This window comes from Poecilia reticulata, linkage group LG13, assembly GCF_000633615.1.
Source record: "Poecilia reticulata strain Guanapo linkage group LG13, Guppy_female_1.0+MT, whole genome shotgun sequence".
In the NCBI taxonomy this organism is placed as follows: Eukaryota; Metazoa; Chordata; class Actinopteri; order Cyprinodontiformes; family Poeciliidae; genus Poecilia; species Poecilia reticulata.
The window spans coordinates 28,534,565-28,559,655 of record NC_024343.1 but is presented as its reverse complement, the minus strand read 5'-3'; the positions used below and the strand labels follow the sequence as shown (position 1 = coordinate 28,559,655).

The 25,091-nt window shown below is 37.2% G+C and overlaps 2 protein-coding genes across 3 annotated transcripts; one reads left to right on the top strand and one right to left on the bottom strand.

Moving 5' to 3' along the window:
• Positions 1–804: 804 nt before the first annotated feature.
• On the bottom strand, positions 805–8,596 carry trpc6b (transient receptor potential cation channel, subfamily C, member 6b). The gene is made up of 12 exons (XM_017308079.1): positions 8,513–8,596; positions 5,857–6,628; positions 5,587–5,772; positions 5,030–5,194; positions 4,696–4,912; positions 3,825–4,043; positions 3,375–3,639; positions 3,110–3,305; positions 2,570–2,770; positions 2,351–2,407; positions 1,824–1,899; positions 805–1,712 (listed from the first exon to the last, which is right to left on the bottom strand). The coding sequence occupies exons 1-12, from the start codon at positions 8,560–8,562 to the stop codon at positions 1,561–1,563; spliced, it is 2,556 nt and encodes an 851-aa protein (XP_017163568.1). The 5' UTR covers positions 8,563–8,596; the 3' UTR covers positions 805–1,560.
• Positions 8,522–21,175, top strand: cep126 (centrosomal protein 126). Of its 2 annotated transcripts, none has more exons than XM_017308078.1 (11): positions 8,522–8,616; positions 11,329–11,464; positions 12,862–13,007; positions 13,089–13,197; positions 13,407–13,539; positions 15,299–17,060; positions 18,232–18,350; positions 18,672–18,741; positions 20,173–20,352; positions 20,452–20,516; positions 20,612–21,175. In XM_017308078.1, exons 1-11 carry the CDS (start codon positions 8,595–8,597, stop codon positions 20,681–20,683), a joined length of 2,814 nt encoding a protein of 937 aa, XP_017163567.1. In that variant the 5' UTR covers positions 8,522–8,594; the 3' UTR covers positions 20,684–21,175. The 2 variants fall into 2 exon arrangements, with proteins under 2 accessions (XP_017163567.1, XP_008424631.1); XM_008426409.1 differs by lacking the exon at positions 8,522–8,616 and adding an exon at positions 10,422–10,752 and having other exon boundaries at positions 11,345–11,464.
• Positions 21,176–25,091: the final 3,916 nt, after the last annotated feature.

Genomic DNA, 25,091 nt, shown 5'->3' with positions numbered 1-25,091 from the left:
ATGGTATGGTATGGTATGGTATGGTGTCTCCTTAAAAGCCCTGTTTCAACCAGGATATCTGCCAGTACTCTTACATTTCTGATTAGAGAGGTTAAGTATCCAATCAAAGTTTTTGATGGTCACAGTTAGCCAAACCTTACATATCGTGCATTAAATTTCTATCCTGATTGTACCAATCTGAATAAAAGGTTCCAACACATAATCATAATGGGGTGTTTATTCACTTAAAGCTGTAAAACTCACTCTTCAGTTTGTCATTAGATGCTTCCTTCTTGCACTTACATTTCTTCAATGTTGCTTAAAGCAAAAGATTTTTAACTGATTTTAAAATTAGAAACATATTTAAGATGTTTTTTTTTCTTTCTGTTTGTCACATATTTCGAAATGTATTCTAGTGCTGCTTTACCTCATTTCACTCCTCTAATTTACTTTTCTGTTACCCTAGTTAGATAGCAGAACAGGGTTTTACTATTCAAGTTAATCAGTCCAGTCTGACTGTTGCTGATGCATGTGCTCATGATGTACACGCAGTCCTTGGCCCTATCTCCTGCGTCATGTTTTAGACGACATCCGAGGGGATTCTCAGGCAGTGGCCTACATAATTCTTGGATAACAATGACACATTCATATCTGAAACATGCACTCTTCGGATGTTGTGATGGCCTAGATTTTCTTATCAGACTATCTTCTGAAAATGTCTCATTTTGAATTAACTTCTGGCTCTAATATAGGTCAGTTATGTTTTTTTTTTTTTTTTTACCTTTACGATTCACAACATTATTGCTAATCATTTTTATCTTTTGCTTTTATTTAAAAAAATCATTTAAGCTTTTCTCTGTATTGCCTCGTTGTATAGCTTTGAAGCTAAACTATGCTTGTAGTTTGCATTCTTGTAAAAGAAGCAGCCTGTTGTCTGCTGTTCTTGCTTACAGCAAAAAACTAAAATCTATATTGGAAAACAGCAGGTTTCAATACTTAAAAAAAAAATCACCCATCTTTATTCCATGAAGCAAAGGTAACCAACATTGATGATTATGACATTCAATAAACAGCATGCTCAGGTAAACCTTCACTTTATTGCAGTACAATTTAAAAATGTAATGACTCCTCTAAACATCAAGCCAAAGCTCATTAACTTTAAAGTTATACTAAATAGAAAAATTAAAGAGTAATTATTACCAAAAGGCTTTGTTCTGACTTCTAGATTACAGCCCAAACAAACATAATAAAACTAATTTCCTTGTTTTATATAAACACCTCACTTGTCTACAAGACTTTATCAAAAATTGCATCTGTAAAGTCATTATTTGCTAACATCCACACACCCAGAACCAACAAAGGGAAAATACACTACCTTAGTGCCACCATGTGGTTAACTGAACAGATACAGCTGAAGAAAATGAAGTTTCCTACTAAAATTATTATATTTAAGCCAAACAGTAATTCATAGGCCTCTTTAGAAAACAGAACTGAATACTGTAGTTTTAAAAACTTACCTGTGCAACAAATATATGAGGCTGCGTTATGTACAACTTATCTGTTTCTGTTATATACATGTTTTTAAGAAATGACATCCCCTCTCTGCTCTTCTTTCTGCACAACCTCTCCCAGCTGCCTGACGAGGTCGGCCAGTGTGTTTAAATCGTGGTTCCCTCTTTCCAGCAGCTCGTAGCGAAGGCTCGAGATGTCCTGTTTGATCTCTCTCAGTTCACCTTTGGGTCAAGTAAGTTATGTATTTATTCACTTTTTGGCAATTCCATGATCTAGAGATTAAAAAAACAAACAAAAAAAAAAAACAAGAACAGTGTTTCCGGGAAACGTACCTTCGTTCACTTCGTCGTTATCTTTATCTCTCTGTGCTTTAAATATGTATCTTTTGATGAGGCAGTTCATTACTTTCTGCAAAAAAATTTTTTAAAAATGATTCAAGTATTACATTAAAGACCCATCAGCTTGTTTAAACAGAATGATGATTGGGGTGAAAACAAGTAATTTTCCAATTTTCCATATGACTTACTGTTGCCAGATACTTTGATAGCCTAAAAATGTAAAGTATAAATTCCAAAACTGCTTCTGTTGTATTTATTTTAGAATAATTGTTAAGGGAGCCAGCTGAATTTATTGAAAACACAATTATTGTTTATACTACTACAATAAAATGTTATACTTTTGAGACATTCTACCCGTCTTTCTATCAAGAAATGCCGATGCTGTTTTATGACGTTTGCTAGGAAACACACCGGTATTCAGAAAATTAAATGCTGGGCTAATTCTTCATGTATGTGTGCAAAATATCAAATGTGTAGTTAAGAAATGACCATCTGCAGTCAGGCAATGAGAAATGCTTTACTTGATGACGTGTAGGTTGAACAGATGAGTCCTCCTTCAGTCCTCCGTGTTCCCTTAACTGTAGTTTCAGAAAAAATGAAAAGCAGAAAATTAGACTTTTATTGCACTTTGATTGCATTTACAGAACATTGTAGCATCTATAAACCCAGAGCAAAACCAGGGTACTATTTGACATTAGGCAAATTGTGATTCGTACGTCATTTTGCAGAAGATGTCTTACATTTTTACGATCCATGTCATTGTTTGAATTCTCTTTGCTTTTTCTAGAAGATCCGATCAATGTTTTTATCCCGAGTAGGAAGGACACCACAGATTTGGGGCTTGGTACAAGGTTGAAGGGTACAGGCAGAGTGCTGCCATGCTCAAAGTAGGAAAACCACAGCTTGGCTCGGGCAAATTTCCACTCCACGTCAGCATCATCCTGAAGTTTCAGATAAGAGAGGGCTCTCAGAGGTTAGAAATAAAAAACCACAAAGGACGGATTAATATCCGTCCTTTGTGGTTATGGATTGTATCCCACGATAACTCATGAAAAACAAAATCAAGCAGTAATTAAAACATATTTGGGGTCGTGTGGTGCACAACCCGTGTATGGAGGACTTAGTCCTTGACGCCACCTTCACAGGTTCAAGCTCGGCCTGTTGACCTTTACCACATGCTTTCCCCCTCTCTCATTACCTACTTTCCTCTCTAGCCACTTTCAAATAACGGCTGTTAGAGCCAATAAACCTTTAAAAAACATGTTGTGTTTGAGTCATACCTCGATTTCCTGGAAGGAGCTGTTGAACATGGCTATGAGCATGTTCAGCAGAACAATCACCATGATGATGTTGTACACCCCGTACAGAACATAGCCTATGTTCTCAATGAACTTATGGTTGATGTTTAGTACCACAGATTTTACTTCTGACAGTCCGAAGATGGCCCAGAATAATGTTTTAAAACTTTCCTCAACCCTGGAGGAAGAGAGAAATCAATAATAACATGCAAACTATTGTTGCAGCTGGCATGTGAGTGGCACTTACGTTGTAAAGGCAACGTTGTGTTTGGCTCCAAGGTAGTACGAGTACAGATCGAACATTCCCACCATGAAAGCCACAAACACCGTTATGAAAATCACCATGAACTGAAAAATGTCTTTCATCGTTCTTCCCAGAGAGATCTGCAACGGCCCAAACCTCTCGTTGGCAGGCAGGATGTACGCAATGCGGGAAAAACTCAGAACGATGGCAATCGCATAGAGACCTTCGGAGATAAGCTGAGGGTCTGAAGGCATCCAGTGAATTCTTGCTGGAAATACATAAAGATGGTGTTACCTAGGACAGCTTAGGTGATGTAAACATTCATCCTGTCTATTTTACTATATGTGTAAGAAAAGGAAACCAATGAAAGCCATAGTAGCCCCCAAGAATTTAAAATAAAAATAAAATAAAAACAAAATATCTAAATGTATACAATTTTGGATGTATACTTACCCAGCTGAAAATATTGTACCTCAGAAGGCAAGGTCATGTTGAATGGATGCTTGTCAATGTAGGACTGTGCAGAATGTGCATGCCAGAAAGCCATTAATCTTGCGATGAAAGAGGTAATAAAAATGGCCAAAATACTAAAATCCAGAAGGTTCCATGGTTCTGAGATGTACTCCTGGATGTCCTGTGACCAAATATCTTTACATTCTTCCCATATCTTACCTGTAGGGAGGGAAAAGAATCAGGATTTGTTGTGCTGAGAGTCACATACTTCCTCTTTTAATTTAAACACTATATACCATGACAATGACCAAATCAATAAAGCACAATTGGGAATTCGTCCCGAAACGTAGAATGTACGCCATTAAAACATTTCGTCAAATCAAGCCATATGGCAGCAAAAAAAACGGTTTTGTGGGTATTTTATAATAACCACACAATAAGTTTTTTAGGCAAGATGCTGAAACAACTTACAATTATAGCAAATTTGGAAGTGAAGGATTTTGTGCAAAAAATGTTACGTATGGCAGATTTTCTCTACTTAAACGCAAACCTAATAGATGCATACGCCACAATGCATATTTCGTTTCCTTAGCAAGATGCAGAGAAGCAATTCAGTTTTTGTTCCCATCAACAGAATAATACAAGAAGCTTGTCGATGGCTCCAAAAATACATGTTCTGTATTTGCTAGAGGACAATTCTTTATAAGTGAAGTGGGTACTGTTGAGCCCATCTGCATATTTTGGTGGAGATACAACTAGTATTAGATTTGAACTCTCTACACTAATTTATTGTTTTTCATTCTGATAGGCAGTTACTGTATAGCAGTAATCTTAATAACATTTTGACAGGTAAAATGTGTCTAAACGATACCTATAACCCAGAAAATGATAAGAATCTCCATCCAGGTGAAACGGGTGGTCTTCATCCGGAAAACCTGTGAGGGGTAATCGTGGGTGGTCATGTTCGGCAGCAGTGCTGTTCCTGCGAAGCGGTCCGCTGCGTTTAGAACCAGCAGACAGAGGAATATGACGAAGGAAGCGGCATGAGCCACAAACTTCAGGAAGGGTCCACGCATGAGTTTCCCCAACTGCGATAAAAATGTCATTTTGAGAAGCATCAATTTGAAACAAAACTGTAAATATTTCTTATTTTTAAAAAAACATTCTCCTACTTATAATACTGTGTAATAGGGTTAGAAACTAACCTTACTTGATGGTGCTATCCAGTAAATAAAAGCTAGGACGGGTAACCCAACAGCTACACCGAAGACAAAAAGAACTTTAACTGCAACTGTTTGCTGATGCAGTCCAGTCAGGTTCTCATACCAGATTGATCGAAGATGCTGCTGGCAGTTTGGATGGGCCACAAACTGCAAAAAATTAGACAAATGTTTATGTTGATCCAGGCATTTTCTAGAAATTTTATGAGGTGAAAGAAATTAGCACAAAAAAGCACATCACTACTGTGATTGGCACTTTCCAACCAGTCTGACTGAATCTGAGTTATCGTGTGAGGAAGAATAGGGACGGCTCAATCTCTAGATGTGCAAAGTACAGTTTTGATGTAGGGCGGCTAAAAAATGCACACCACACTTTTCAGATTTTTATTAGTAAAAAATGATGAAAACCTCGTCACATTTCCTCACACTTCACAATTATGCATGTCTTTGTGTTGCAACAAGACCAAATGAAATTTGAAGACACTATGTCAATTAGCTCATGAGGTAAAAAAAAATAAATTGCAAGCTTGAGAAATATTTACCTTTTTAACTTCATATTTTATTGCCAGCTTTAACCTGATCAGGTTCGGTTTGGCAGAGGTTTCCGTGTTAGCAAAGGATTCCATGTCACCGTTAAGGACGGCCTCCACTTCCTCCGTGTTCCGACACAAATCCAAGAGTCCCACCACAAAGTCCTTACACTGCATGGACAATTTCTTGTAGTCATTCTGAAGCAGACAAATTAGATTTTCATTTAAGACGCAGTATGTAGAAATTATATTTTGGACGAGACAAGAATTGTATTTTTGTACCTTGAACTCTTTCTCAGTGTTGGCCAGAACTGCGAGCTCATTGCTCAGCTCCAAAGCTGCCATCACAGGATCCTGACTCGAAAGGCAAAGATACGCTGGGCTTGCGAGGCCGTTGTAAGCGCTGATACGAGACTGAGAGTGGCAGAAGGTGTCAAGCCTCTGCTGCTCAACGCAGACCCTGCACTGACAGAAGTAGTCATGGGGACGCTCTATATGGGCCCCCCTCAAAAGCAGCATGTGTACTATCTCGTACTCGTGACACTGAGAAGCCAGGATAATGGGAGTGATGTCATGAGAGAAACGCGTGCCATCCTCATCGTAGGAGAAGAAGTCGTCCCGTGTCTCGTCATGACTGGGGTTGTTCGTCAGCCTCTGACCATCTGCAAAGGCCTCGTGGCTTAAAATGGCTTCCACTATGCGGATGTACCCTTTACTGATGGCTAACAGCAAAGCATCCCCCACTTTTGCAAGTTCTTTCCTCTTCAGCAAAAGCTTGACGACTTCTAAGTGCTCACTTGCGACTGCCAGCTGCAGTGCGTTCTGCCCCATGTAGTTGACGCAGTTGATGTTGAGGTGTGGAAGCTCCTCCAGCATCCGCCTCACTTCGGGAATGTTGCCGTACTCCGCAGCTTCTAGGAACACCTCCTCAGTAATGGAGAGGCAGGAGGAAGGGTGAGCTTGGAACAGGTAACCAGCTCCCCGAGCTGTTTGTCTCCGATGTTTGGCTCCAACAAGCCCCGTCATCATCAAGGCTCTCCTTTCGCCGATCCATCTGAAGACAGACGAACACGATGTTTGAGTAAGAAAGATGCAAACAGAGATTGCAACTTGCTTTGTCAAAGTCTTCATACCTACTGAGCATTTTGACATTTCGACACGTAACACAAACATGTTGTTATATGTGTATTTTGCATAATAGAGTAACACATATTTGAGAGTAATTATGAAACAGGCGCAAGATAATGCATGGCTTTTAACATTTTTTGGATGGGACAACAAGACAACAGGGACATATACTGCCTAAACCGATGCTAATGCTTAAGTATAATAAAATTTCTGACCTTTAGGCATTTTTGTGGTTTTTCTTTTGAATTATTTAGTTAAAACCTAGGACAGACTTTAGAAAAATTTTATGCATATCTACAAAATAGACCTGAAATGATTCATCGTATTAATCGGAATCAATTTTTGAAATAACCACCAACTAATTTAGTGATTGATTATTCTTTAACTGTAATATACAGACTCCAGAAAGGCAATTTTCTGAAAGAAAAGCGTATTCAGTGCAGTAATTAAGTGGAAACGTAAAAAAAAAGAAATAAATTAAATACAAATTTTGCGTTTAAGATTTTTAAAAAGCCTTTGCCTGTGTCATACTCTTTCCATCTCTGCAAGGTGGATCAAGCAAAACCCTCTTAGATACTCATTGGTAAAAAAAAAAAAAATCACCATCACAAGAACAAAGGTACACATCAGACAGGTCAGCAATAAAGCAGGGCAAGATTATGAAACAACATCTAACCAAATCAGTTGTTTATTCTGTAGGCTATTTGCTAATTAGATCTACAGGAAAGGCCCATTTTTATACACAATTCTTTACATTGGTATAACACATGAAAATCTCAAAATTGTGGTTACAATTCCATAATTAAAGGATAAAATATTAGTTTCATCTCAGCCTTTGTTTGTGGGAAGGCTGAGCTTGTACCTCAGTTCGGTCTTGTTGTTATAACTCACACCAGGTTCACATGTGTGATGCCACCCACAGATTCATCATCTGCTCTTTCATCTGACCTGACGGGATAATATTACAATCCTCTCCAAGTGAAGAGACATGTATTTGTTTTAGATATATTTGATCTGGGACAAATCATAAAACATTGTTACCTTTAAAAGAATTGTCCTGACTATAGGCCTTCCAGCTGGAGGCTAATTTGCAAACCCACTCTCTTGTTAGGCATTTAGAAGTCAACATTTAAAACTAATAAAATATAAAAACCTATTTAAAATGAACAGCATAACACGTCAATTACAAAAATAACAACAGATAAAAAGCATTGGATTTATGGTTACATACTTGTCTCTCTTTGAGGCTTTTTTTCCCCACAAGAAATGTAAAGGTTCTACAACTTAGAATAATTTTATTACCATTTACTTTTCTGTAATACAAAAGAGAAAATATGTCTTTTTTTGACATGCCAGATTTTTTTTAATTTTATACAGGAATCATACATCAGTGGCTATTTTCACCACTAATCCTATCTTGTGCTACTGTCAAACGACTAAAATGACCCTGTTCAGTAAATTGCATTTAAATAACATGATTATCTCTGGAGCTAATTGCTTCAGCACAATTGCTGCAGATGACAAACGAGAACAGCGCCTCTTTATTTAGTAATAATTAGTGTTAACTTTATTCTGTGCCATTAAGCAACATCATGTGCATCCAAGAAATACATATTAATCATTTTATTGTACTGCTAAGTATGTTTCTTCTTGTGTGGTTTTGGGTTTTAAGTTAAAAATGCTGCCCATTATTCAGGTAAGGTAGTCCTAAACCCTAAAATTAAATAAAATCTTTATAATGAAAAAAAAAATGTCATAAAAATGGATGAAAATCTGTTTTGATTCCTATAAAGCAGAGAAAGGAACTTACCTGGATTTTTCAGAATGCCTCAAAGTGAGATTCCTGCTGCGTTTTATCATGATGACAGCGATCCAGAGACGCTCATCAGGATATGATGACTCTGACTGTAAAAGGTAATAAAACTAAATATATGCATTGTTGGATTTAATATAAGTGCATTAATATTGTGCTAGATTAACAAAATTGCTTTGTGGAATTAAAAAAGAAAAACGAAGGATTAACCTGTTGAAATAATCCAACAGGATGTTCCACTCACCTTGGAAAAGCCTGGTCCACTAAATAACCTTCACATCATTTATATATTAAATCATATAAGAGCAAAATTGTATCCAAACATGACCAGCTGGACCTCGAGGAGGAACTGCCATAACAGGTTTGCTTCAGTACCACCTGTCAGACTGTCACAGTGTTCCAACCACCTATGGTTCTCATAGTGCTTGTGTTTGTGAGCCTAGTGGGCGGGTTTTGAGCAGATTTATAGGTGTGTCCTACATCAGGATTATTCCCTGTCCTTTATTTTCAATACATGTCCCTTTAAGCCTCTGCAAAGCAAAATAGGGCGGTGGGGTTTTGAAGTAAAAGAGGATTCTAGCAAAACTGAAGTAAAATTAAACACTTAACTTAGATCAGATGCATCTAACTAGCCAGATTTTGTCCACCTCTGGTTTGAGACAGAAGTCTGCCTGAGTGTGTGAATACAGCTGGTGCAATGTCCTAAAATGCTACCCCGGGTTCTGAGGACAGCAAACGAATGGAAAAGCGGATTTTCCCAAATCCTCTTAACTCATGATGCCCTCAAAAATAAAAGGTAAAAATCTACCGGCACACCTAAGCTTTCACCCTAAGCAGTGAAAGCAATCAGCTCCACCAGTGTAGAAAGAGTGTATATATAGACTGGCTGAAATGACTTGGAAACATTAATTTAAATCAAAGCTCCTCGGTAAGGATCAACAAGTCAGCACAAATACTACTCTTTCCAGTATTTTATTCATAGATGGTGATAGGACAGACCTATCACCATCTATCATTTTTATGTTGAGTACTTAAAATCACAAAGCACAGCGGTGGCTCCAGAAAGCATTCTTTTAAGGAGGAACCAAATGGGGAAACCTTAAAATCATCACACACCAAAACAAAAACCCATAAAAGATTATTTTTTTTCCCCCTCAGGAGATTTAGTATGCTGCTAAAAGCCAAAACATATAATACAGAGGTTCGTCAACATAAACGTTCTACTTTCAAAATAATCCAAGTGTATTTATTGTAATAATTCAATACAAAAAAAATGAAATTCAAAGGCTTTAAAAAATGCTTATACATAGAGTAACTTATTTCCAGTGTTTATTAATTTAGAAATCAATATTTATGGCTCAAAGGTAATGAGAAAACACAAAATTTAGGAAAATGCAAGAAATGTCATGATCCACAACAGACCCAACCATACAGTCCCACAGACTCATCATCTCCATCGCCTAGAATAGGATGACATTTCTGTCTCAAAAATGCTTATAATTTCGTTATTCGTCTTGTAAGTTTCTGATAAAAAGCTGAATGTGATGTTTTTATTACCTGTAGGGCTTAATAATTGAAATAAAAAAAGAACTGCTTGAAATATTTCACCGTGGTAGTAATAAATCCATGTTTCACTTTCTTACTTGCATTGCTGATAAACCCCGTCAGCTGTTAAAAGGCACCTTTAAAGTTGGTGTATTTTATTTGTTAATCACATTATTTACGTATGATTGAAACGTATCATATTAAAATTCACTGGTAAGAATTGAGGGGATGCGTGTTTTTATCATTTAAATACCTTTTTGTTTCCAGGTTACTTGTGTTAAATGACGTTCTGTCTTCATTCAAGTGTATTTCCGACACTTTTCGGTGTACGTAAAGGCAGCACGTGGTTGTTAAGGAACTGCGTCCCCCGGTTGCTATCATGGAGGGACTATACACAGAGTGCAAGCGGAAACTCACAGCTACCTCTACCAAATGACTTTTTTCGTGTAGTTTTAAGCGAACCCCGGAGACTCGGTTGTGGTTAAGGGGAGAACATATCGCTAGTTGGATTTGAAAATTGTAATCTCGCCGTGAAAACGGATGAGTGAATTAAAATTTAACGGCGTGACGTAGTGAAAAAAAGACAGCGGCTCACTTTTGCTCAGAGCTGAACCTGGAGCTGTCCGTATGGACAACAAAAACCAAGATTCTGGGAAGATGCAGACTCTACAAGCAAACTTCTCCTATCTACTGTATCCTCAAATTACTTATTTTATTAATCTTGTAAATATTGGGAACTCTGTGTCGCACAACACCTGACGTGTTGAGGTGAAGCTTGCAATTAGTATAAGGGTTATTTATGTGAACAGTCTGTTTAATTCATGAGATTTTTCATGATGTTCTCTAGTCACAAGTATATGAAATGCAGTTTACAAAGTTAAACATTAAGATATTAACAGGAATATTTTTGGTTTATTTTGAATGTCATAGAGAAAACAAAAACGGGTGTTTATTTTTCAAAGATATATTTTCACCATGTTGTTCACATTTTTAAATGTAATTTTTCCAAACTAAATATTTAATTTAATTTTAATATTGTAAACTAAATAACTATACTTTGGTGGAAACTAAATATTTATCTTGTGAATTGAATGTTTAGTCTGGAACTATGACATTTATAAATAACATGGTGAAAATATGACTTTGAAAAATTACCACCCATTTTTTTCTCTCTCTTTGTCAGGCTAAATAAAGCTACCTGTTAATCTTTTACTTTGTAACTTCACAAACAGAAACCCTTACACATGTTGTCACGCCTTTCTCCTTAGCATGGTACTTCTCTAGAAAATCCAAGTTTGGATATACCGGAAATCTCGAAAATGAGCGGCAACATTTGATCCAGCAGCAGAAGTTGTGCAAAGCCCGAGCTCGGAAATATTTGCAGGAGACCAATCGACGGAGAAAGTGAGTCCCCCTCTTTGATTCATTTCTTTTTCTCTTTTTCTTTGTTCTGACAAGACGTTTGCAGGTTGCAACCCAAACCCAAGAGACTCAGATTACAGCACCATGCTCAGCCTCTCACCCTGGAAGATGTCACTATTGCACTACATAACCATCCGGATGGTGTTGACTGACAGCTTCTGATGACCTGATTTTGAGTTTGCCAGCTGTAGATTTAGATCTTTCACTTTTCTGAGGGCTGAAGCTGGAAAGGTCATTTTATATTAGTCTAAGTCCTGTAAACACTAATAGGTTCTGTTTTTAAACCAATAAGCAATGCTTATTTAGTTATAAATATTTGTTCTTCTTTCCCAATGAGGTATAGCAAAAGAAGAATAGTGCTGAATTCATATTGTTTCCTCTTGCTTTTGAATTCAATACATTTTAAAGTTATAGCTTACAGCTCCTGAGAAGTTCATTAATTTACATAAACGTAGCTACATTGGCTTACAAAAGAAGACAATAATTTTTTTTTTGTCACATTACAACCATAACCTTTGGTATTTTATAACACAAATAATTGGGAAGTTCATGGAAAATTTTACACGATTTAAAAAAAATGCAAACAAAAGTCTGACATGCATTTGTTTTGCATTTCTTTACACTGATATCCCAAATAAAATCCAGTGCCTTGATGAAAGGTCCTCCACTTAGTAAACCACCTTTGTAGAAACGTCTTTACTGTAATTGCAGCTTTGAGCCATTCATGGTTTGTCTGAAACTGTTTTTTTTTTCTGTCCTCCTGCCACCATGTTGTTTCGTGGCAGTGATGATATTGTAGTTTGTCCACTAATATTATCCAACATTATCTCTAAGTCTTTCTCAGAACAACTGAATCCTGATTAGACAAGTTTTGAAACTTTAAAAACTTAAGAAAGTAATTGTTTTTTTATTAAATTTTATTTCTTTTATGAGAGGAAAGGGGACTGGAAACAAATGTATGTCGTTCTTTTTAGATTTAATTATGTGAAGTCCAATTTTCCTGGTCTGTCACATAAAAATAATAGAACATACAGTAAAGTATGTGGTTGTAAAATTGCTGAGTGTGGAAGAGTTCAAAGGGAATAAAATCTTATGCATTGTCTAAAATCTCAAAATATTGTATTATTTTGAAATATTTCAACAATTTTTTTTCCCAGTAAATAAACTGATATCTTTTGAGTTTACGTTCAATTAATATTCAGTTGTTTTTTTTTTAATTGTTATTATTTTTGGCTTCCTAAGCTAATCCTTATTATTTATTAATGACGATCGTGAAACACATCTGAAGTAACAGACTCAGGTTTTTGTTTCCAAAATGTGTCTGCAATCAATTGAACATGTGAGAACGTTCCTCACCCGGATTCTCTGCTGCTGCTCAGGGCTCTGGAGGAGCGGAGGAAACGATGGGACACTCAGGAGCAGCTCCTGAGAGACAAAATCCTGCAACAACGCAGGGAGCAGTTAGAGGAGGCAACCCAGCGCTTCCAGAGAGCCCATCTGCCTCCTTCTCAGAGATTCAGGCCACGTTGGTGTCGCGTTTCGCCCACATGTACCTTTTGAGATCATTTATTGACAAACTTCACACGATGTTTTGTTTTTGTCGTAGTTATCAAAAGAAGAAACAGGAATATGGAGGAGGCACTTGGTCAAATCCAAGGCACGTGGGATTGGTACACCCAGACCCCCTCAGTGGTGTCACCCACTGACACTCCCAGGTAAAAAGGCTGACTGTAAATTTCTCATACTTTATACATATAATAAAGCGATGTTGGTAGGAGTTTGTCCCACAGTCGGTGGGTTGACACAATACCGTTTGTAGGATGTTACTTTTTTAAATACATTTTTGCATGTTTATTACCTTTTTACCAAATAAAAGGGTAATATTCTTCTTTTTTTCTGTTTTTTTTTTTCTACTTGGAAAAAGTCGCCCTCCATCTACAAAGCCTCCCACATCTTCTAAATCCTCTCCCCGCCAAACGCTCACTGCTGAGGAGGCCTACGCTAAACTGCTTCACGAGCACCGCATCAGGAAGGATCTGGAACTTCACAGTTTTGAGGTATTTATGTCATTTTATTTCAGCAGCTTAGGAGTGGGAGCTCTTACAGAGCTGTTTTACTTTTGGGGTCAAAGTATTTCTGTGCTGTTTATTTATATGTTGTAGTTCAGTTTTATAAGTTTGCATCTTGTTTCCGAGCGCTTGAATTCATTTATTCTGCATGTCAGCACAGATTGCATAAAAAGCCAGGCTGTTTTAGGTTGTTGAGGAAAGTGAAGGGAGAGGGAGACAAAAATGCTTCTCTCTGAAATGCATCAATTCTGTAATGTTTAATCAAATAGATTTTCTTTCAGGCTGCAGTCATCAAAATCATATTTGTTTCAGTCTATTTATTAGTTTGCTGTGTGAATTTCCACGATAGTTTCATTCTCAGCAAATGTAACTATTTTGAATAATGATTTAAGTTGAGACTGCGTTAATTTCAATTAATTAATGACATACATATTAATGCATTAGTAGTGTGTATTCTGATATGCCCATTGATCTGGCACCCAAATGTCATCCGCAAACAAAAAGTCTTGCTTATTATGTCGATATACTGTTTTTGATTAAAATGTAATTAGGAAACTACAGACCCTGCAATTAACTAGATTAAACATTTTTATTGAGTCCCACCACTTGTCTTAACATAGTAAAAACAATTTTCTTTGAGATCATTGAATCATCTCTGTTTGAATTTAAACACATCTTGTTCAATTTAAATGAGTTAAAAAATATACTGGGAATTCAAATGTTCCATTTAGTATTGATGCAGCACCACTAGGGGGAGCTGAAGTGCAGCTTTGTATCATTCACACTCTTGGATGCCAACAACCTTCTACTAATTATGACAAAAATGTTTATTCATTTTACTTTGTCTTATATTTTCTGGCAGCAAAATTCTAAGATTTATTTATTTTTTTTTACATTTTCTAAATATAAAAATTGAAAAGGTGTTATGTGCTTTGGTATAACCTCAGGATTCAAAATGTCATTGAGCAGGAGGCTTGGTACAACACAAGACAAAACAGAAATCTAAAGAACAAACAATCATGGACACACACTCTGCACCAATTAACCTGAACTTTTGTACCCAGAGAGAACCCACATGTAGCAGAAATATGCAATCCCTATGCAGGAAAAAAAAAACAGACCTGTACTTGAATCCTGTACCTCCTTTCTGTAAGGCAACAGAGGTGATGTCCAATAATTATAATAATCAGTTTGATTTATAATGCCTTTATATCTCCAATTAAAATCTCAAATGGCACAAACTTCTGAAGGTTATTGGTTGAACTGGAGTTTATTTTTGGGGGGTTGGAGTAAAAGTATAATTCAAATATGTAATGTAGTGCTTTATATAACCACTAGGGAGCAGCACTCTGACCTTGGCTCAGTGTATTTTGTAGTATAAGTCGTTTATGTAACTTTTTTTGCTGTTTATGAAGCGACATGTATTTAGTATTTAAGAAACCTGAAACAAGAAATCTGAAGATTGTCTTTATCAAAATGTTTATTTAATAGATTTTTTTATTTTTCAGTTATTCTGTTCTACACTTTTATCTGCTTTTCTTGTTTACACACGTGAAAATCTATTTTTTGAATATTTTTTCTATTTTACTTTCTTTCACTGAATCGAAACATCACTGAATACTATTCACCAGAGATAGACCGAGTAGCTCTAAATACAATTTACTTCTTATGATTAGAACATTTTTGTAACATTTTGAACTGTTATTTCTTTTTAACTCAATGCTTCCTTTTTGCCTCTGTATTGCAGACAAACCAGCTGTCTGATACCAGTATTTCTGAAAGCCTTTTGAGCAAGGACAGCTTGGAGAATGAAAACTCAAACCAAAGCACATTTGGTCCACAGAGTCTGTATTCATCATATTTTCTCGACTTCGAGAAACTAGAGAAACGACATAATTTAATATCAACTTCAGCCCCAACTTCAGTCTCGGCAGTGATGCTTCAGGATCAAAATCCAGCCCTTCTTAGAAAATTTGACAAACACAAACAAGAAAGACGGGCTGATTCTAATTGGTCTCATAATAATGTGGATTTTTTTCTAACTTCCCCAAGGATCACATCTGAAGAACAAACACCTGGCTCATTAGCTCTTTCTACACTTCCTAATGAAGACTCAAAGCACTTTGAGGCAAAATCCATGATAAACAGTCAAACTTACCGCATTCTGGACACAAATGGAGTTGATGCTGATGATGCTAAAGTGGAAGATTTAGATGCCACAGAAGACGATTTGTTACTCTGTAGATCTCAAATTATTAGTGATGACCGTCAGTTGACTTATCCATCCGCTAAAAACATTCAATTCTCTTCTGAAAATGGCATTTTATTGGAGACGCCGATGATAAGAAGTGTTGCCAATAATTACTTAAATGATGAAGTTCTTTTGCATACAGTAAAAGAAAACCTCCAGCGGTTATCTGAGAAAGTAGCCTCTATTTCCATAAATAATCTCAACAAAGTCTCAAACCTAATGTACCAAACAGAGAAACCCATAAATGCAGCATCAACATCAGCTACATGTTTTTCTAATAATCGACCAGAGACGATCAGAGAGATGAATGAAGAAGATAAAGAAACACCATATCCAATGATCTCCACTTATTCAGTATGCAACACCGGGTTACTTAAAGGAATCCTCAAAAAAAATTCCAAGTATTCTTCAGAAGAGTTGTGTTTGTATGACCCAGGGCGTTTAATTTTGTCAAAACAAGTTGCGTTAGCAATACGAGACAGTATTGAATTGACCAGAGCAAAAACAAAAGATGTGGTGGTCAATAGCAGGACGAAAAAAAAGCTTCGCTGGTTTGATGAAGTCCATCCGGAGTCCAAAGAGCAAGACACAGCAAACCAGGAGAAACCCGTGTCCCACCCAACAAGCGTCTCCAAGGACCACCATCCAAGGCTCACTATGGAGAATGAGTCTTCAAAGCCTGGACCCAGAATCCCCCCAGCAGCCTCTGTTGGTTATCATTTTACAAAAGAAGCGTGGGCAGATGTTGGGATTCAAGTTAGTTTGGCCCAGAAGCGAGCAGACAAGGTCAAGGCGCTGCATACCAGCACCAGGACCGGTGGGTCAAAGATCCCTCGGAGAGATTGTAATGCCAGACTCGGTGGGGGTCCTGTTTCCTCACGGGCAAGAAAGGGCACCATCATACGACCTCAATCTGCCACCGAGGTGATTCAGATTGTCAAAGCCCAGGGGAAGATCATGGTGCCCCGCCCACCTCCTCGGACAGAGCCGACGGAAGAAAATAACGCTAAACAAGCCCCCGCCACAGAGGAGGCTCCATCCAGGAACAACTCGGCAGAGACGTACCCTTGCCCCATCTGCCTGTTTTTAGACTGCAATGTCAATGGCGCATCCAGTTCAGGACCTCAAGAGATTCACAACAACATCAATGGAAGCGGGAAGACGAATGAGAAAGGCCTCTGTTTACACATCACACCCACAGATGAAGAGATCGCACAGCTCTGGGATGGAGTCCGCAGTGCCTTAAACACAAAGGATGGTAATGTATGTTTTATCATGTGGTCATGTCATGTTACAGCTACAAACACCAGTGTGCTTTTTAATAGATTATTCTGATAGGCTATTGCAAAGTGGTACAAGTGAAAGGAAAATTATAACTGGTTACTGTCTTCCTGAGTCTATACTTTGTAGAACCACCCTTCACTGCTATTACAGATGTGTCTTTTGGAGTATGAATTTGCCAGCTTAGTACGACAGAGTGCTAGGTTCATACTAAGAAAACATGAAAAATTTTAAACATTTATTTTTTAATGTTTTGCTTTAAGAATCTCTACAGTTTTATCCCTGAGCTATCTGGTGTTTTTCTTCGTCTTCATGATGCTGTTTGTTCACCAGCGTACCAAACCTCTGAGGTCTTTGCAGAACAGTGCTAGAAAATATCCAAGGAGGACAAAAAAATATTTCTAAGAGGCAATGTATCTACCGTTCAATCAAGTTTTTATCAGACTCGTTTCTTTCTAAACAGTAGATTTAAATTTCACATAAATATACACACGGATAGCTTGAGAAAACATACTTAAACTGGTCATCTATTTCTTCACAGAATTATACCATATGTTTTTAGATATTCAGCTATAAGAGATGCATCTTTTTAAAAGACTTACAAAGAATGTTTAAGTCACGAAGAATCAAGTAAAATATGCTTATTTTAAAACAGAACTCTTCTGAATGTATACAGTATGACCCTACATCTATTTTACTTTCATGTGTATGCAACTCAGCTTTGCTGTGGGCATTGAAATACTTTTGTAATTTCAAAGATGCTGGCTTCTGTTTTTTAACAACATGCATAGTTTAATAAATATTTGATATATAGAACAAAACACAGTTTATGCTTTTGCTTCCTGCAAGAAGGAAGTCAAAAGGTTAACTTGCCACTTGCCACGGTGGTATGTGCAACATTCTTAGACAATTCTGATGTATCATAGCCACCAATTCTTTCATTTCTTTATTGAGTACATTGTTGATGCTGAATCTATTAACTTTGTTACATTTAACGACCGAAAGTTATTTCATCTGCCTTTGTGTCTGTTAAATAAAGCTAAGTAGACTCGTGCAGCGTACCTGAGTAAATCAATGTGTTCCTGGACAATAGATGTGATACTTCGTCCTTTTAGTGTTGCTTAAATAAGTTCAATATCTTCTTTTAGCCAAACCTGTCCTTCAAAAGCAAGCCCAGGAGAGCAGGCATGTCTACAGGAAACCCTTTGCTGAGCACAGCAGACAACCTCCTGTCGCAGGAAGCAGGAGATTTCTTCCGAGCTCTCAGGTGAGTCTTTGCACAGGTCTGCAGTTGCCCTGTGGGGAGGGAAAAAAGTGAGCATAATTATTAAAGATCAAACAGTTGGTAGGTTTAAACTTGTTTTGCTGTCTCTTTAATGGCACACATTGTCTAAGAGAAGTTGATTAACAGACACTTCTTGTTAGTCAGGACATTCCTGTTGATCTTGAGTTGTACTAAAAAGAAAAAATGAGCACAGACACATACCTGCTGGTTTTACTTCTGCTCATCCCTAGAATCCAAAAGTCACAATGTAAAGCTTATCTGGAACATGATGATGTAACACAAAGTTGTTTTGGTTTTTTGTAGCCTACAAAGCAGAACACGGAGCTAAACAGACCAGGTCCAAGGAATAGGAATGCAGTCTCTCGAAATGAAGGTATAACTCTCTGTATTTTAAGTGTTTTTTGTTTTTTTTTAAGAGTATTTATACTTAATTTAGTTTCTAATTAGGGTACATATTTCATTACTTGATAAAGTAACATCTGTTTACATATTCATATATTTATACTATATAAACCCTACATGTCTTGTGCTTTGACTCTCTGTAACCCCTGTGAAGTTACGCAGGCCATATTGGTCTTGATTATTTTTCTTTTGTTCTGTTAAGTTAGATCAATTTTTGGTCAATTATTCCCCATAGTTTTGGATACTGTGCATCTGGGAGGATTTTTGCTCATTTTTACTTTTGAACAGTTGTTTTGATGAGTAACCATAGCAGCAAGGTAGCATTTTTACAACTTGGAGCAGCTGATTAGCATCTCAAAAGCTCAACTAGTAATCTCCTATGATCCCAAATCCCACAGGAGTTAAAAAGGAGGCTTCATTATTGCAGAGCAGGACAAAAAAAGCAGAGAGACAAGGAGGAAGTTTTAACCATCTCATCCAAAGATCATAATGTGCGAGGATCATGTCCCCTACTCCAACGTCCCTCTGACCAGCTTTCTAACCATGTGGTCAGACAGAGGTTTAAAGAGTAGCAGGAAAAGCAAATGATGTGGATTAGCAGAGCTTGTCACAAAATATTGTGTCATCCAGGATATGTTACTCAGCAATATATGGAGCTAAATTTGGTAGTTTTGAAAAAAATATTTTTCAGTTTCAGAACATTTTTACTATTATTGGGCCCAAAAAGTTTTTTTTGTTTGTGTATTGTTTTTTTTTTTACTAACCTTTTGGGCCCAATATAGCTCCACAGAATATAATTTTTCTGCCTGAAATAAAATTTTATGAGTTACAACAAAATTTACTTCCCTCCAGAATCAATAAAATATTTGAATTTAATATTCCAGGCTCTTAGCTGAAGTGGGTATAATGTCTTTGCTGTGGCACAATGCTCTTTCCTTCTGTGAATGATGAGCTGAACAGTTCAAATATCTCCTCAACTTTCTCCCAGACCTGTTTGTTATGTTCCCTGGTCTTTACGGCGCTGTTTGTTTACTAATGTTCTCTAAGAAACCCCGGAGGCCTTCACCGAACAGCTGCATTTATACTGAGATTAAATTACACACAGGCACACTAAGTAATTAGGACACTTCTGAAAGCAATTGGTTGCAGTGGAACAACACACTAAATTCATGTGCACCACCACATTTTTCAGGTGTTTACTTGTTAAATATTGTAGAAACCATGCATCCTGCTCCCTCGGCTTCACAATTTGTTGAATCAACTTTGTTTATCTAAATAAAATCCCATCAAAAATACATCTAGGTTTTAATGTTAGAAAATGTGAATGAGTTATGAACGCTTTTGCAAAGTGCTGTAGGTAGAAACTTGTGATTCAATAAAACCGTTGTGCCTTGGTTTGCAGGTTTTGAGCGTGCGGCCCAGTTTCCCGTAGCTGAAATGTATCCTAACGACGTTTTAAAGCAGAATCAGCCTGTGGCCCAAATACAGATGCCTGAAAGAGTGCAGGAAGGGATCAACAATCTTTCTTTGGAAGAGAATAAAATCATGCTCTCTCTGGACAGGCTCAACCACCAGCTGCACTGTGAGCAATATGGAGGCTATTTGCATCAGACTTTGACTGTTTGAGTACAATTTGACATTGGCATACATGTCATGACACCATTTGCTATTACACGTGTAGGTTTGAAGACACATCGGCGAGGCAAAACTGACAACAATGGTCATACAACTGTTTGTACACCCCTTGTAAGTATATTTAAATGTTTTTTTTTTATTTGCCTCAACGCCAAAATTGAGTTTGTTTGAAGTGTTTATGTCTCACTCTGTTGCTCTGTTTTCAGACCACAGAGTCAAATAATCACAAGCATCAAGCATCGTCTGCAAACCTGCTTCATTACCAGAAGAAAACTTAGCATGTTTTATTCTTCAGACTCACCATTGTTTGCACAAAACCTCTTATTACCAAAAACGTATTTTACCAAAGGTGCTTAGTGGAGTTTCTCAAAAAAAGAAATGATGAAGCAACATTAACTAAACGTGACTAGTCTGAACCCTGAATTTAGTTTTGGGTAAAACAGCACTGTCAAAAAAGCCTTGTTTTTTGTTATTCTACAATCAGGGAGTGAAAGTTGATGCCTATATGGATTCATTTCTAAAATCCAAATACCATATGCACCCATACCTTCCAAATGTAAGGTATTACTTTCTAAAAAAAAATACATACAACTTACTGTATTTCTATGTATTTCCTAAAGCTCTTGTGTTTTAAAGTATAATTTGTTGTCAACGCGCAGTTAACTGACTGGGTTAAGTCTGTTTGGCACTATCCTTAACTACTTAAAGGGCAGTTAATAAATCGACTGTGCCCTGGTAAGGATGTTTAAATAAAGCGTTGCAGTGATGAAGGTGTGTTTGTCTTTGTTTTATGGCTCCGGAATAGATTATTGTGTTTTCCTGGCCTACTCGCTCAGCAAGAAGAGCCTCCTTATGTTTTCAAAGTGCACTGAACTCTACTTTTAAGTCCAGTCCTCTTTATTAATACCTTTAATAATTTAAAACGACATCAAAAGATGACACACTGTATCTATTTCATTTAGCTTGTGGGGCGGCGCATTTCTTTGCTTTTAATTACAAGCTTTTCTGCCCTCCTCGCTCAACAATGGGTGCACCAGGGGGGAAGAAGCTGTAGGGATTATTGATGTGTGGTAGCTGCCCCTCCTTCTGTAGCGTGTCTGGTTCTGCCCCTTACTGAACCTGCTAGGACTTGCTCCAAGAAGTGTTAAAAAGTTCTTTTCAACACGGGTGCAACTTTTCTTTTTTTTTTTTTTTTCCTCTTTGGTTTAACTGCAGGTTCTTTGAGTGATCCGAGAAGAAGCTATAAATAACAACGTGACAGCAGTCTCTCACCGCCATATAAAGTCATTCATATTCCCCCTTTCTTTAACCGTAGACCAGAACTGGGAACAGTTCTAAAAACACTTTAAATCGCAAGTTGTGTTCAAAGAGATCAGTATCAGATCTACTGTTTTTTTTAAATCAGAGAATGACACTGATGTAACTTAATTATGAAGAATAAATTTGTTGAATAAGTAAGTGTTGAAATTGAACACTTTTCTAATAGTGGAAATATTCAACTCAATTTTTGAATTTGAATTGTCTTTAATGTTTACTTGGGATGTTTTAAGTGCAATACAATACATCCACATCATTTCTGCTATTTTTACTGGGTAGTTTGAATGAAGACACACAGAGCTGTTCAAAGAATTAAAATAAATAGCATTTACTGAAAGTTGCATCTGTTCTGTGACAGATCTGACCTGAAGTTGGTTGGGTTGTTTCCATTAATGTGAATCTTACAGTCAGAAACTTAATAAGGGAGGGCGTGAAGAATAGATTTTTATAGGTGCAGGTACAAGCCTGTGCAGTGGTTTGCTGTGAAGCCTACTCCCTGAATAATGCAGTTTTATTCAGATCTGGCTTTTCCTTTCAGTGTTATTCATAAATTTGTGTTGATTTGTCACATAAAAGCAATATAAAAAGGCATATTGTGAACAAACTGAAGTGGCTTAGATGCTTTTGGAAGGCATTGTACGTCACTGTTTTTTTTTATATGTCATAATTAAGAGCGGGCTGCAAATTGATCCAAATATGCTACTGTGAAGGTTAAGTCAGGTGTTTTATGTAAAACAGCCAGGAGGAGGCGCCCGAATTCATATCCACTCATGTCGTAACTTTCTTCCGACTCCACCAGACGAAAATATTTGCATATTCCGGACAAACATAGTGAAATATCCCAGATAAATTATGATTCTAATAAATACATACCAATCACAAAAACCTTTCCACTGATATCCTGCAACACTGATAATCACAGAGAGGTGGGGTCCAGGCGAGGGGGTGGATGTTGACCGCAAGTGGGCAAACTCTTCTAAGTGGGTGGTCTCTTTAGAGCTGCGCTGACTGTTCACGACTATCTCTTAATGTGTCTGAGAGCGGTACAATGACATGAAATGACCACTTTCAACCATACCGTGGGGAATTTATAGACTGGTGGCAACTGGGCACAAAATGTTTAGTTAAGAATTACTTCTGTACAGTCATTACTGCACTCACCTTGCTTTATCAGATCTAATAACCATGCTGCTATCCAATATGTTTCAGAGTTCAACTTTAATTAAAAATACTGAAGTAAAACATTTTATGTATTAGTCCTTAGAGACAGTGATTGGGTAAATTAATAATCTAAATTTGAGATTTGCATCAGTTCACAGACATGTTAATATAGCTAAAAATATACAAGCAACTCTCAGGCTCTTTGCATTTGTTAGGAGCTTTACTGTGTCTGTTGATATTTAATAGGGCTTCATAATCATTTATTCAGTGGATGTATGGGAAAAGATGAAACGGAGCCTCGACATTCAAAGAGGGAGGATCTTGACAGAATGATTTCTCAATGGAAGAGAGGCCTCATTAGCATAACAATTGTGGGAACTGAAAAGGTCTATTTTCCATGAACACTGTAAAAAAAAATAATAAAAGGGATTGAGAGTGAGAGAGAGAGAGAATAAATAGTTCTATTACCCACTGATGAGTGACGATGCCTTGCATTTATTGTTAAAGTTCTTGGGAAAATGTGTGATCAACCTCATTAGATGGACACGTGTGTGTGTGTGTGTGTGTGTGTGTGTGTGTGTGTGTGTGTGTGTGTGTGTGCGCGCGCGCGCGTGTGTGTGTGTGCGCGCGCGCACTGAGCTGTGTAAAAAGGTGCTCTACAAATGAAGTTTTATTGACTTAAATCATGAATCAAGATCTTTAATTACTGATAACATGAATCTTATGCTGGGCAGTATAAATTAAATAATCAATAATAACCAAGCAATAAAATCATATCATATGGTAGACTGAACATTTGTACTTTTATCTTCAGCTTCAATGAAGAATATTAGCAGACTTGGGTTCATAAATACACCATCAAGACCCATTTCAAAATGTACCAGGAACCTAATATAATAATTAAAAAATAGCAAAAATATATGTAAAAGCAGTCAGGGCAAAATAGAAACAAGTTGTTCAAGATAGAGACTGTAGCCAATGCTGCCAGGGCTGGATGAAAGTGGGGATGGGCCCCTGGGAGGGAGGTAGTTGGTGCCCCACCCACACAGGTTTCTTTCAGGAGTGCAAATCACAATTGCGCAATAGTCATTTAAAGATATTTAGACCTTATTTACATGGAAATAAATGTGCCAAAAATAAAAAAAATATTTCTCCCGATAAAACAAACAAACAAAAAGATTATATCACAATACTTCACTTTGCATGGGCTTTTAATTTTTCTTTGGACATTTGTGGAACTATACGTCTAAATACATCTATTACTCTGCTTACTCTGTTTTAAAATACATTCAGTATAAACTTCATTCTGCAAGTATTAAATAAAAACTTTTTCTTTTTGCTTAGTATTTTGTAAATATGCTATTTATTTGTGTACATGTTTAAGTTTTCTTTTCTTTAAATTACCAAAATGTACACATCACTTGGTGTTTTTTTGTTTGTTCGATAACGTGATTGTAAAATATTATGGAATAAAACAATTCTTAAGATATTGGGATATTATTCGAATAAATAGATCAATCAACGAATAGATACTGCAACAAGGACTCTAAGTTGTCAGGTTTCTAGCAGTCAAACTGTAGCTTTAAAGCGTCCTGTCCCATTAGGAAGTCGGCCCCGCCTCTGACGCCCCCTGGGCCATAAAGTTTGATCCTGCCCAAAGTTTAGACTCAACAGGATGAAACTTTTCCCCCCCTCCCGAACCAGTGAGGAGCGGTGATTTGCTCAACATTACTATGGTTTTTACTGAAAGATAACCGACGATAGTTCGGATTCAACCGTGTGAAGAACCGCGGGGTCCTGTCAGCTTAAAGTTCATATTGTTTTGTTGTTTTTGTTTTTTTTTTTCGGTGTTTTGCGGTTTGCCTCTGCGGTTTTTACTTTTAACTTCCATGAGCGGGGGCGACAACGAGATTCCAGACTGGATGCGCTTTGTTACATTAACAAGAATGCCAGCAGGAAACAACGGAGAAACGCTGCTTTTTTACTGCAGATTCTGACAACTAACACACTTTGTAACAAAGTGACAAACTTTTTGTGTGTGTGTGTGTGTGTGTGTGTGTTCGAAGTAAACTTTTAGAATGACGCTGGATACGCTTTGCTGAGACGCGTCGAGATTTTCCAGATTTCCTGCTGCGTGTCAAAGATTTTGGGATTGGCTCAAGTTTCTCTTTACCGAGTTTCTGCGCTATAACTTTTTTTTTTTGGGAC